General features: G+C 38.9%; 1 protein-coding gene across 1 annotated transcript in view; it reads left to right on the top strand.

Annotated features, from left to right (window-relative positions):
* The window catches only part of LOC109917904 (protein phosphatase 3 catalytic subunit alpha-like), a 342103-nt gene that overhangs the window by 258532 nt on the left and 71136 nt on the right, over positions 1-12435 (top strand). Inside the window, exons 7-8 of the mRNA XM_048603968.1 lie at positions 2640-2785; positions 3780-3919. Coding sequence (XP_048459925.1) covers positions 2640-2785; positions 3780-3919 — 286 coding nt within the window. The remainder of the gene's footprint in view (positions 1-2639; positions 2786-3779; positions 3920-12435) is intronic.

Genomic DNA, 12435 nt, shown 5'->3' with positions numbered 1-12435 from the left:
TCACGTTTTTCAGCCTCTTAGTTAAATTCTATTTCTAATTTGTGACATGCATCTGCCACTGTGAAGAAAGATCCAAAATATTTGTTCATTCACCTTGCTGATAAACAGATGCCCAATTCTGGGATGTTGAGGGATTGTGAGCTTAATCATTAAGCTCCAAAGTTGCCACTGATTAACATCTGGATCAGCCTACTTTTCATACTTCGGTAGATGTTCACTGCATATCTGCTGATGCTGTCAACAATACAGGATCTGACACAATTTATTCCACAGGGTTGTGCACACCATTTTGGATTTCTATGAGCACTTGTGCGCCCCCAAAATGAGTGCATGTAACTCCAATTTATCACCCATACTCTCCCAAATTTACTGGATGTGCTTCTCCCGACTTCATTCAGTTGTTTCATTCATTGTGACTTTCTTCCCCGTTTGTACGTGTCTTTAATTGTATTCTTTCATTGACCAAGAGAAGAGTGCCTTTTAGAATCAAACTAGCTTTTAAGACATTAAACTTGTAAAAACTGTTGTTGATTTCCTAATTTAAATTTAACAAACAATGCACACCTAATGCATTACCCTTAATGGGAAAATACTGAATTTTTGGGTTCTAATTCGTCATATATTTGAAAATTTGATTGAAATAATGGTTACAAGTTATTAATATCATCAAAATATTTCTCATTAGGAATTCAAATAAGTTACCTCAATTTTAATATCATTTGCCCTTTTAAACCACTTATTTGAGGACTGCTGCTTAGCTTAGCAGTTATGATTTAGTAGTGTATCACAATTTTGGGCTGACTGTCAAATAAGAAGTATTACTTTTCACCAGAACAATACATCAATATCGAATGTATGCAAACATATTTGAAACTGTAATGAGTCATGTGTTTTTCAACTGAATTTTGAGGCTAATATTGTGCTTTAGAAATATAACATTTAATTAATCACATTTGCTGTGTAGATATCACAGAAGGATTCAGTTGAAAAATATTTATTAGTTTTAAGATTTGAGAAAGATGATGTCAGAGGTCATCATCCTTGGAGACTGACCACAGAGCCTATAGGTTGGTCTGGTGTTCTTCAGATGTATTTCTATTCAAGTGAGTGCCACACTCCTAGGCTATAGAAAAGTTTCTTAGCTGTCACTACAGGAAAATGACATTTCCTGACTTTCGCATTCCCTATGCTCTATAAACCAGCTGGAGTCATATCCTGACTGATTGTGTCTTAATTCCTTTGCATGAAAGAGTATGATTTGATCCAAGTAAGTAAGAAAGTAATGTAAGGGCTACGAAAGAAGAGATGTGGCTGCGGAACCTGAGGCAGGGTGACCATTTCCTCAATATCCTGTTGTTGGTGTCATCAGCATTGTCCATGAAAAGGAATTTCTTTTTCTTCTGCTCTTTCTCTTCCTGTTTATCCTCTTCAACAGTCATAGTGCAAATATCTACAGTAGGTGAGGAGACACGCTTAGATTTTAAAGGGCTGGATTTGACCCCAAGCTTTGGGACCCCTATGTCAGTGCCAATTAGCAGCAAGACCTGTTCAGCAACATTTTTGGAGGCAACCAACTAATTGACCACCTTTGACCTCACCATGATATTCAGGATTTTGGGTAGATGCTGCCAATCCAACCAGACGGCCAGCAAATCTAAAAATGTAATGCCTCAAAATGTGGCAACCTTAGAGAGAATGTGAGATTTTATTTTGCCAGATGCATGTTGGAGAAGGCTATGTGGGACACAAGGGAAACGCCACCAGGGGAGCATTGGAGTCACAGAGTTTGTCATTCCTGGTCTCTCCTGAATGGCCACAGGAAGGGCACACCACCAAAGCTGATAGCTTTCACATGAGGTAGGGAGGTAGCCCTGAAAATTGTCCCTTTAGAGAAGACATAGTGTTTTAAACTGGCTGTCTGCTGTCCATGTGGTAGCCAGCCAATTCAGCTCACAACTCACTGCCGAGAAATGTCTGGTGCAGCTCTCTGCGGTTTTACTGGTCACCCAAGCCCCCCAGTCTACCATCCTGTAGCCGATAAAATTCTGTCTAAAGAGTTAGAGATGTACGTGTAAAGTAGTGGCTGACTGCAGCGTCATTGAGATGCCAATGCAACCAACTCAGTATTTACCTACTGATTTTCAGCGTCCCCCTGATCTTGCCATCCCTCATGGTAAAAGTAGGGTTCCTTCCCTGAGATTTGTTAGGGTCAGATAGCTGATATCTGAAATACCACTTTTGACTTCCTTTTCTCCAACCATTAGTGTTCAATGAGAGATCCACATCCACAGCAAGCTGTATCCCCAAAAGTGCCAATGGTGATGAATGGTTCAGAACATGTGAGAGCAAACTTTCGAGTGTATTCTGTATATTGTGCGTCAAGTATATAACTCGTACACACACAACTTTGTGCAAATTAGGCAAAGTGTTTACTGGAATGCAAATTGGATGGGTCCTCCAATAGATGGTAAATCCACGTTATCAAGTTATACTACAGATGATGAAGTTGAAATTATCTTGAGAAAGGTCTTACCCATGATCCTTAAAGTAATTAAATATGATCTAGCATGATTTATTATGATGTTTAAAAATTTTTAGACCTTCAGTATCCTAAAATAAACATGGATTTTTTTCCTCAGGTAAAATCAAGTATTCAGAACAGATATATGATGCATGTATGGAAGCTTTTGACTGTCTTCCACTTGCTGCACTGATGAACCAACAATTTCTTTGTGTACATGGAGGTCTTTCCCCTGAAATACACACCCTGGACGATATAAAGAAGGCGAGTTTTTCAATGTTATGGGTTAACATTTTACAAAGTGGTAAACTTATCTTTCTCTTTTCTTTTCAAAAACTGTAAAACTAAAAAAAAGGAAGACAAAAGGAAGCATGATGAAAGAAATTGAAGAACCGATTACCTTATACATGATAGTGTCTGGATAGTTAAAGCATGTTAGGTAAATCAGTGAGGGATAGGATGCCTAGAAAAACAGAACTGTAGTAGTCCAGAGGTCTGGTAACATAGACGAATCAACCACTAGTGTTCAATGAGAGATCCACATCCATTGCTTCCTGCATCCCCAAAAGTGCTGCTCGTGACGAATGGTTCAGAACACTTTCAAGTGTATTCTGTATGTTGTGCATCAAGTATATGACTCTTCCACACACAGGGTTTGCTAGTAGTTTTAATGAGGAATAATATATTGCCAGAGGTGTTTAATCATCTCTAATTAAATTAGTTGTTTAATCACTATGGTCTCTGCTATAGCTCATGGCTGATAAACATCAAAACATTCCTGTCAAACTTTGTGCAGAGAACCAGAAACATGTCTCTTTACTGACGCAGGAAAAGAATTGTTGAATCAGCAGGTGTTTCTGAAGTATTCAAGTCATTCACAACGATGTTTCATATGATGAGACTGAATTTCCTTTCACAAACCGTTTCTCCTTTTAGATCATCCTTAAAATTCAGCTCTTGAAATAAGCCTAGATGATTTCTGCTACCACCTTCTTCATTGGCTTTCTATCCATTTTTCCTTTGGTTTTTCTATAAAGCATCATATTAAAGCTACACTACCAACACAATTTGTTTATTTCTCATGAAATGTAGACATGTAAAGTTCATATATAATGTGTTTTCTATGATTGGGAAATGGAAAAAGCATTTTAAAAATAATTGAAAGAAATAGCCTTTCTAATGTGCTGACATTGAAATTGGGAGGTTTTACACTCGTTAGGTACAGCAGGAGGAAAATGCAATGTGTTTCTTTTCACAGTTAGACAGATATAAAGAACCACCAGCTTTTGGTCCTATGTGTGATCTCTTATGGTCAGATCCTTTGGAAGACTTTGGAAATGAAAAGACACAGGAATATTTCAGTCATAATACTGTGAGAGGATGCTCTTATTTTTATAGGTAAGTCCTTAAAATTATATTTGCCAATTTACAATAAAAACATGACAGAATGGATTATGCAGGATAGTTGTATTTGAGCAATGATTAGGATTGAGGTGAAATGCCATTGAGTACAGTTTTTATAAGGAACCATTTCAAGTCCATTCACCTTCTTTTTTCTTTGTGCTCGCTCAGAGGCAACTTGTTGCTGTATGTCAGAATTAAAGGTTCATTTCTCTTCTATGAAATCCAACTTGGTGAATTATTAATTCCAGCTGAATTGGGAGAAGAATTAATGTAAACTATTTGAAATATGTAACGGTTGGCAACAGCCATGAGGATTCACAATGGTAATGGGAGATTTTGAGAACTAACACCCATGTTTTTTCTGGCTATTGCAACTAAAATTAACTCAGTCTAGTCTCAGTTAGTCTGATGTAGTCTCCACGAGCTGATGTTATACCTAGTACAAATAAAAATGCTTGCAGTTGTTTAGGCTAATTGCTTCAACCACAAAACTTTACTGTGGGAGTTCCACAGAGTCGTATATGGTCAAGAAGCAAAGTACCACAGATACTGGAGATCTAAATAAAAACAAAGTGATGGAGAAACTCACCAAGCCGCAGCATCTGTAGAGACAGTAACAGAGTTAACATTTCAAGTCCAATGTAACCATTCTTCTATGGTGGGAGGAACAGCAGCATAATGTAAAATGTAAACTATTTTTTGTGTTGAAACTTCTCAAAGTCTTTCAAGTAGCACTTTGATATAATAAGGAATGCTGCTTTACAAATTAGAAAAATCACCGCTTTTCTTTCAAAATGTTAGCCAAAATAATTCAATGACAGAAGAGGAACTTGAAAAGGGCCTGTGTGTAACAAATGAAGCTGTAAGTTTACAGTTGTCCACTTGGACTGAAAAGTTTTTGATACATAATGTGTATGCCGTCATAGTTTCCCCCTATTCCGAACTTGAATATTCTTTTCTTGGCTAAACTTATTTCAATATTAGCTGTTGCCACACCTGACTGCAACGTCAACACAAACTATCTCACAGCTGCAGAGAAAACAAATTTGTACAGTAAAAGCAATTCTGTAGGAAATTTACCTTACATGCAAATGTCTACTGACTGCCAATATATTTGTCTATTAGTATTTTATAATAGCTCAAAACAAGTCTTAAGATATTTTCATTAGAGTGTAAAGTATTATTATAATGATTTTGTTATTTTAATTATCTTATAAAATAGAACGTGAAAAGAAATGAGAAAGTACCTTCAGGAAATAGAAATGTGAAAACAACATTCATAAAAGACTAAGAGTTAGTTTTAAAGTAAAAAGAAATTATGACCTTAAAAGCTAAAAATGAAAGAAACACTATCCTATTTGTAATAAGCTGAGGAAAATTGTGCACCATCATTTTCATCAATATTTTTAAGCGACAATAGCATGTGGGTTTGGTTGTCACACCACCAAGTTTGGTGTGATTGCCAGAGTTTGAAATTTTACTCTGTATTTTTGTATGCAAGTCATTTATTTATATACATAATAAAGTCCTAGAGTTGACTCTTGGAGAACATTACTGCCTACCATCTTCCAGTCTGAAAACAGCTATTTACCCAACTCACTGTTTTGTGTTCTTAATCCAATGATGAATGAAGCTAACTTAATGATCTGCCTATTCCATGAGGCACAATTCTGTTAACCTGCCTTTTGTATGGCATTTTGTCAAATGCTTCCTTAAAATCCAGATGGATCGTTGCATTCCTGTCATTAGCCTTCTCTATTACTTCAGCAAAAATTCCATTAGATTAGAAACTAGGAGCAGGCTTAGATGATACGGTCATGGCTGTTCCTTTAGCTCAATGTCACGTACCCACCTTCTCCCTGTACCCCTTGATGCCTCCTTTAAAATCAAAAAGTTATTCATCTGTTGGGGACTATATCAGTGAAGCATGGTCATGCAAATTTTCTTTTCTAATTATTTGTTAAGGAATGCAAACTCCAAATATTCCAGATACTATCATCCCTCTGGATCCTATCTTCCCTCCCCTTCCCACTGACTCTATCCCTTCATATAATCCCCCTTCTTGCCATATGTTCACTATACCCTCTGATCTTCCCTTCTCTGTTGCTGAATGATGTGTGCTCAACTAAGGACTTAGCTTTGTCCTTTTATACCCTTGCCTCAATTAATTCTGGGCACAATCTGACATCTTCACCTCTGTGCCTACTTCTTTAGATAGGAATCATCTCTCTGCTGCACAGACTCTTTTAACCATCCACCTGGACCCATCCCTTTGGCTTTGTACTTTCACTTGTTTGCTTCATCAAGAACTTTTAAGTGATGTCAGCTGTCTTGATTTCTATGATCCACTCACCCACTATACCTGTCTCCCTCTGAACTTCCTGCACTCCGTTTCCTCAGGTCAAACCCTAAATTTGTGATGAAACTGGCTGATAAGATGGTCGTGTTATCATCTAGTGTGCCAACATCCTCCTTATAGAGGCTGAGTGCCAGCTGTCACATATTCCTTCCTATCCCCTACTAGATCATGACCCTACCAGGAATGTCACTGACCTTATATCCTCTGGAGATCTCCCCTCTGCAGCTTCCCACCTCATAGTCCCTCAACCCACATCTATCACTTTTCACAAAATCCACAAACAGGACTACATTGGCAGATCTATTTCTTCAAGTTGTTCTTAATCTTAATTAATGTATTTTTTCCCTATTTTGACTTTCTTTTTCTCCCTTGTTCAAGTTTGCCCCAATTACTTTGTGTTAGTGATTGTTCTGACCCTTTATGTCAGTTCCACAATTTCAAGTTTCATGGCCCTAGCTGCTTCCTCTTCACCAGGGATGTGCAGTCCCTCTACATATTCATTCACCATCAGGATGTTCTGGAGGTTTTCTACTTCTTTCTTGAAAAGAGGCCTGCACAGTTTCCATCCACCTCCACCTCCTTCATCTGGATGAACTTGTTCTCACATTGAACCACTTCTTCTTTAGTTCATCCCACTTTCTCCAAGTCAAAGGTGTGACAATGGACACCCACTTGGGCCCCAGCTGTGCCTATTCCTTTGTGGAGCATGTGGAAAATGTTTTATTCCAGATCTACTCTGGACCTAACCAAAACTCTTTTTCTCATGCATTGACTTTGTCATTGGTGCTGCCTCCTGCTCACATCTGGAATCGGAAAATTTCAGCAAATTTGTTTCCAATTTCTATCATTATCTCACCTTCACCTGCTCCATCTCTGACTGTTCCGTTCCTTTCCTTGACTTCACTTTCTAATGATCTTTATGATCTGACTTTTAGCCCTTTCCAGCAGCACTTTAAATTGGAATGCAGTAACTATGATGCCAACAAGCAGTTAAGTAGCAAATCATATTGAAATATTCACATGCAGGATGTTAAAAGATCTAAAAATCCTGCACTTTTAATGTACATTTTCAGGTAGCAAAATAAATGAACAGGCTTTCAGGGCCAAATGATCCTCTCTTGTACTTATTTCATATGGGTATGTTTGTGTTTGACTTAATGGAAGAACTATTTTGTATTGGATCTTCATCGTAATTATGGAGAAACTTGAGATTCCTCAAATAAAAGTAAAGCTTTTCAGGACCATAAGGGCTTTTAGCAGAACTTTACATGTTGTTAAACATTCAGTCACGTATTTGACAAGATGCATCTTGGGTGTTATGCAATGAGAGAAACAATATAAACAGAAAGCTCTTGTCAATTCAATTAATTTCCATTGATTCCATTGTTTGTGGACCTCATTAGCACACCCTCTGGGTATGCATAGAATCGCTAATGACAACTTATGGATTTCCACGTTATTCCACTCGTGCAAACTCCAGAATTTGCTATCTATTTTTATAGAGGAGGCACATAAGGTGAGAATAGGAGGAAGAATAAGCCATTCAGCCTTTTGAGCTTTCTCCACCATTCAATAATATCATGGCGAAGCTTCTGCCCCATCTAAACCCTTCTACACCCAAAATAGTTACTTTCTTTAGTACCCCAAAATCTATCAATCCTTATCTTGAATATACTCAATGGTTAAACATTCACAGCTTTCTGGGGTGGAAGATTGCGAACGTTTACAACCCTTTGAGTGAAAAGTCATTCAGGCTGACCTCTGATGCTGAGACTACAACCAGACTTCCCAGCCAGGGAATACATTCGTCTGCACCTAAACTGTTAAGCCTCTTAAGATTTATTTTAAGTCTTCTGTGAGACCACCTTTCATCCTTCTAAACTTGAAGGTAATATTGCTTATTCAGATTCACCTCCTGAAGGCAGTCCGCTCATCCCAAGAATGAGTGAAACCTTTATACATTCCTCCGAGACAATGAAGTACAAGATGTTCCTGATTTATGAACGTGCAGTTTACGAACACTCACACTTAAGAACGCGGTCCCATGCAGGGATGTATTTTAAAGACCAGACATGCAAACGTTTCATGTCTTTGTGAGTGGCTGCTTTATAATATTCTGTATTGTGTTCGGACTTGCGTACAAATCAACTTGCAAATGACTCCAGAATGGAAACCGTTCGTGACCCAAGGACTGTCTTTAGGTAAGGAAACCAAAACTGTCCACATTTCTCCAAATTTGCTCACTCCAAGGCCCTACATGATTGTATACAGACTTTTGTTGTATTTTCATGCTCCCAAGTTTCTTTGTAACAAAGGTTAACATGCCATCTGTTTTCCCCATTACATGCATTTTTACTTTTTGTGATTTGTGTACACGGATATCCTGGTGTCCCTGAATACCAAAATTTCCCAATCTCTCACCATTTAAAAAAAAATGCTGTATTTTTCATTTAGCGAAGCTCTATATTGTATTCCAGCTGTCACATTCTTACACACTCCGCTAACTTGCTGAGGTCCGTTTCCTGCTTCCTTGAGCGCTTCTCACAGCTTGCTTTCCCACGTTGTCACCACTAAATTTGGATATGTTTCACTCAGTTCTCTTAGCTATGCCGCTAATATGGATTGTAAATAGTTAAATAGCATAAACGTTGATTCTTGCGGCACACCAGAAGTCACACCCTGTCAACCCGAAATTGACTCATTTATTCCATGTGACTGTGAGCAATTTCTCAATCCATGCCAATGATATTAACCCTAATTTCATCTAATTTTATGTGAAAACCTCTTTAGGGGCACCATGTCAAATGCATCTTAGATTGCTGTGGTTAACATTTTGGGTTGCTGACCTTATATTAAAACTTATTTTGGCAATTTACAATTTATAATCTAATAATTAGGTCTTGGGAATGTAACGGTGTTTTTCAGAACGGAAGAGCTGAAAGTTAGGAACTTGTTGGAGTAAGAATATGAAAATAAAATCAAAATACTGTGAATGCTGGAGATCCAAAACAAAGAAAAAACAGTGCTAGGGAAACTCAGCAGATCTGGCAGCATCTGTTGAGAGAGGAACACCGTTAACATTTCAAGTCCAGTATAACACTTCTTCAGAACCTAGGTACACTTCTCTGGTTGTGTTCATGATCGAGTCTTTCATCATTTCATCATTTTAAAGGAGAATGTCTTAGACATGAGAATAGTAAAATGCACATAGTACATGTCCAACAAACTTGTTGTTAAAAACCAGTGACCTACTTTGTCTCTTTTGTGAGGGAGAAAGGGTTGTTGAGGCATGTGGATTACAGGTAAAGGGTGCAAACTCAATTTACTAGCTTTCCATCAGAGTTCTGATGCATGCACAGCACAGAACAGGCTACAGATGCACAAACCAGCATTCTGGGTTCTTGGGTGACCAATGCAGGGACAATTATCCACCTGCATATGGGAGGTGCTGTCAAAACCTGACTACACAATCGATTACACTGGGAAAAAGTAACCTCCATGACTGGGTAGTGGTCAAAAGAAGGGGATGAAACTCCATACCAGAAAGGCACTACTATCGTAAGTTCCTGGCATTTAGTGTTCACAAAAACCACAGGAGCCATTAGATGCAGCTGCGAGTTGGAGCGAGGGCTCAAAAGAAACTCTGAGTCATGTGGAGCATTTGGGGCTTGGAGAGGATCTGAAAACAATTGATACTGTAGTGCAATTGAGAATGTGGGTGAAGAAAGCCCACAAGCAGTATTTGCTTGTTGCAGCTGAGACATATTGTAACTTGGAGAAGCCTGGTGCCAGCTGGGTCTGTGAAAGCTAGAATTGTGTTTGAATATGTGCTTGAGCATAACTTAAGGAATCACTGATATGCAGTATGAAAAAAAGAGATTGAACAACTAGGATAATTAGCCTTAAAAATGTAAAATAGTGTTGATGCTGGAAATCAAAAAAAAAACTTTTGAAGAAGTATCAAGAGTAGAGTGAAGAATTGGAGTCTCTTGTAAGTGGCCCATCCTGCTACTTATGTCTGGTTAGGTTCCTAAGAAATATATGGGATCTGTCTTGACCACGTTTGCTATTTAATCTGTTCAATGGGGTGTTAGGCCACAGTTTGTCTGCTAACTCATGTATGCTTTATGTTCATTCTGGATAATAGTGTGAGAGTAGTTATTTTGTTTGTTCAAAACTGTGAATTTCCTGGTTTCATACCTCTTAGGATATACCTGGGATCTCAAAGTTAGTCAACTTCACAGGAAAACAGCTTATTAGTCCCTAGCAAACCTTAACATACATTTGGCAGTCTTGTCCAGAATTAAAACATTGCACACAAAATATGTCAGAATATGATAGTTTTATTTATATTAGATGGAATGTTTCATGCTATTTATAACTGAATATAAATTCAATGGCCTAACACTGTTTTCACCAACCTATTAATCCAGAAACTCAGCTCATGTTCTAGGAACCCAGGTTCAATTCCTGCCATGGCAGATGGTAAAATTTGAATTCAATAAAAAAAACTGGAATTAAGAATCAAATGACAACAATGAATCTATTGTCGACGGTTCACTCATGCCCTTTAGGGAAGGAATACTGCTCTCTTTACCTGGACTGGCCTACATGTGACTTCAGACCCACAGCAACGTGGTTGACTCTCAACTGCCCACTGGGCAATTAGTGATGGGCAATAAATGCTGGCCTAGATCGAGCCACCCACATCCTGTGTGTGAGTTAAAAATAAATTTGGAATTGGATGCAAATAGCTAAAAGGGGTTAAATGCCAGAATTATCATTGTTCTCATTCTGTGAAATTGTAAAGCAACTCTTCAGTGATTTTCTTCACGCTCACTTGGCCTGCTTTGTTTCACAGTAGGAAACGTTTGTCATTTCTAATTCTGTCTAATATGGCCACTATAACCTACTTTTATGATTTCTGGAGGACAACGATAACCAGGGGCAAAGATTTCCAGGTTGTTGCTAAGCTATTTTTAAATGTAGGAATAATTATTAGTAACCATAGTAAAATATTAGTAGAAAGTAACTGCTTGTCTTGCAAATGACCAATGTTCTGCAAATTTGCCAGATGTGTAATAATTAGCCTTAAAACGGTAAGATAGTGGTGATGCTGGAAATCAGGAAAAAAAAGTTAGAAACTCCCAGGATTAATCTGGTGTGGCAGCATCTGTGGAAAGAAACAGAGTTAATATTTCACGTCAACAGTATTTCGTATTGTGATAGAAGTTCTGAATTGACCTGAAATATTGACTACATTTGACTGAACATTCACAGCATTTTCTGAGCTTATTTGACATGTCGAGTGGAATTTATTGGTCTCTGTGGAAGTGAGTTCCAAGGCAGGAGAGTGCAGGTAGGAACCCTGGCACTTCTCCAGATACATCCTTTGTGGGAAAGCTTTCAGGCTTAGGTGTCACACAGTGATACACCATATTATGAGACCAACAAGCAGACCCTGTCAAGCTGTATCATTATTATTTGTTTCCTTCTGTGTAGTAAAAATTTTTGATTCTAAACAAAACAACAGTTTAGGGTAGACAAACAGGAGGCTGGAAGAACAGAGCAGAGCAGGCAGCATCTGGAGGAAAGGAGCAGTCAACATTTTGGGTATTACTCTTTTTCAGGACTGGATGTGGGGCTAGGGGTTGCTGCAGATAAAGGTCGGGGGGGAGGAAGGGGTGGAGGTGGAATGGTGGTGATAGGTGGACACTGGTAGTAGGTACGACCTGGTTGGTCGATGGGAGGGATGAATCCGGTTGGTGGCTGGAAGGGGGTTCAGAAGGTGGAATGGAAGGGAGGAGGTGGGGCTGGAAGGGGATGCAGGGGGATGGTTGGCAAGGTTGTTTGAAATTGGAGAACTCAATGTTGAGTCCTCTGGGCTGTAGGGTGCCCAGGCAGAAGATAAGGTGTTGTTCTTCAAATTTGCATTCTGAATCACTGCGACACTAGAGGAGGCCGAGGATGGATATGTCAGAGGGGGAGTGGGACGGGGAGTTGAAATGGGTGGTGGCCGGGAGGTTAGGTTGGCCGTTATGGGCTCTCCGATTGACCAACCAGGTCATACCTACGACCAGTGTCTACCTATCACCACCATTCTGCCTCCACCCCTTCCCCCTGCTTTATTTGCAGCACCCCCTGTCCCCAC

This window comes from Rhincodon typus, chromosome 12 (genome assembly GCF_021869965.1).
Source record: "Rhincodon typus isolate 14 chromosome 12, sRhiTyp1.1, whole genome shotgun sequence".
Taxonomy (NCBI): domain Eukaryota; kingdom Metazoa; phylum Chordata; class Chondrichthyes; order Orectolobiformes; family Rhincodontidae; genus Rhincodon; species Rhincodon typus.
Note: the sequence above shows the minus strand (reverse complement) of the source record. Positions and strands in the feature narration are given on the sequence as shown.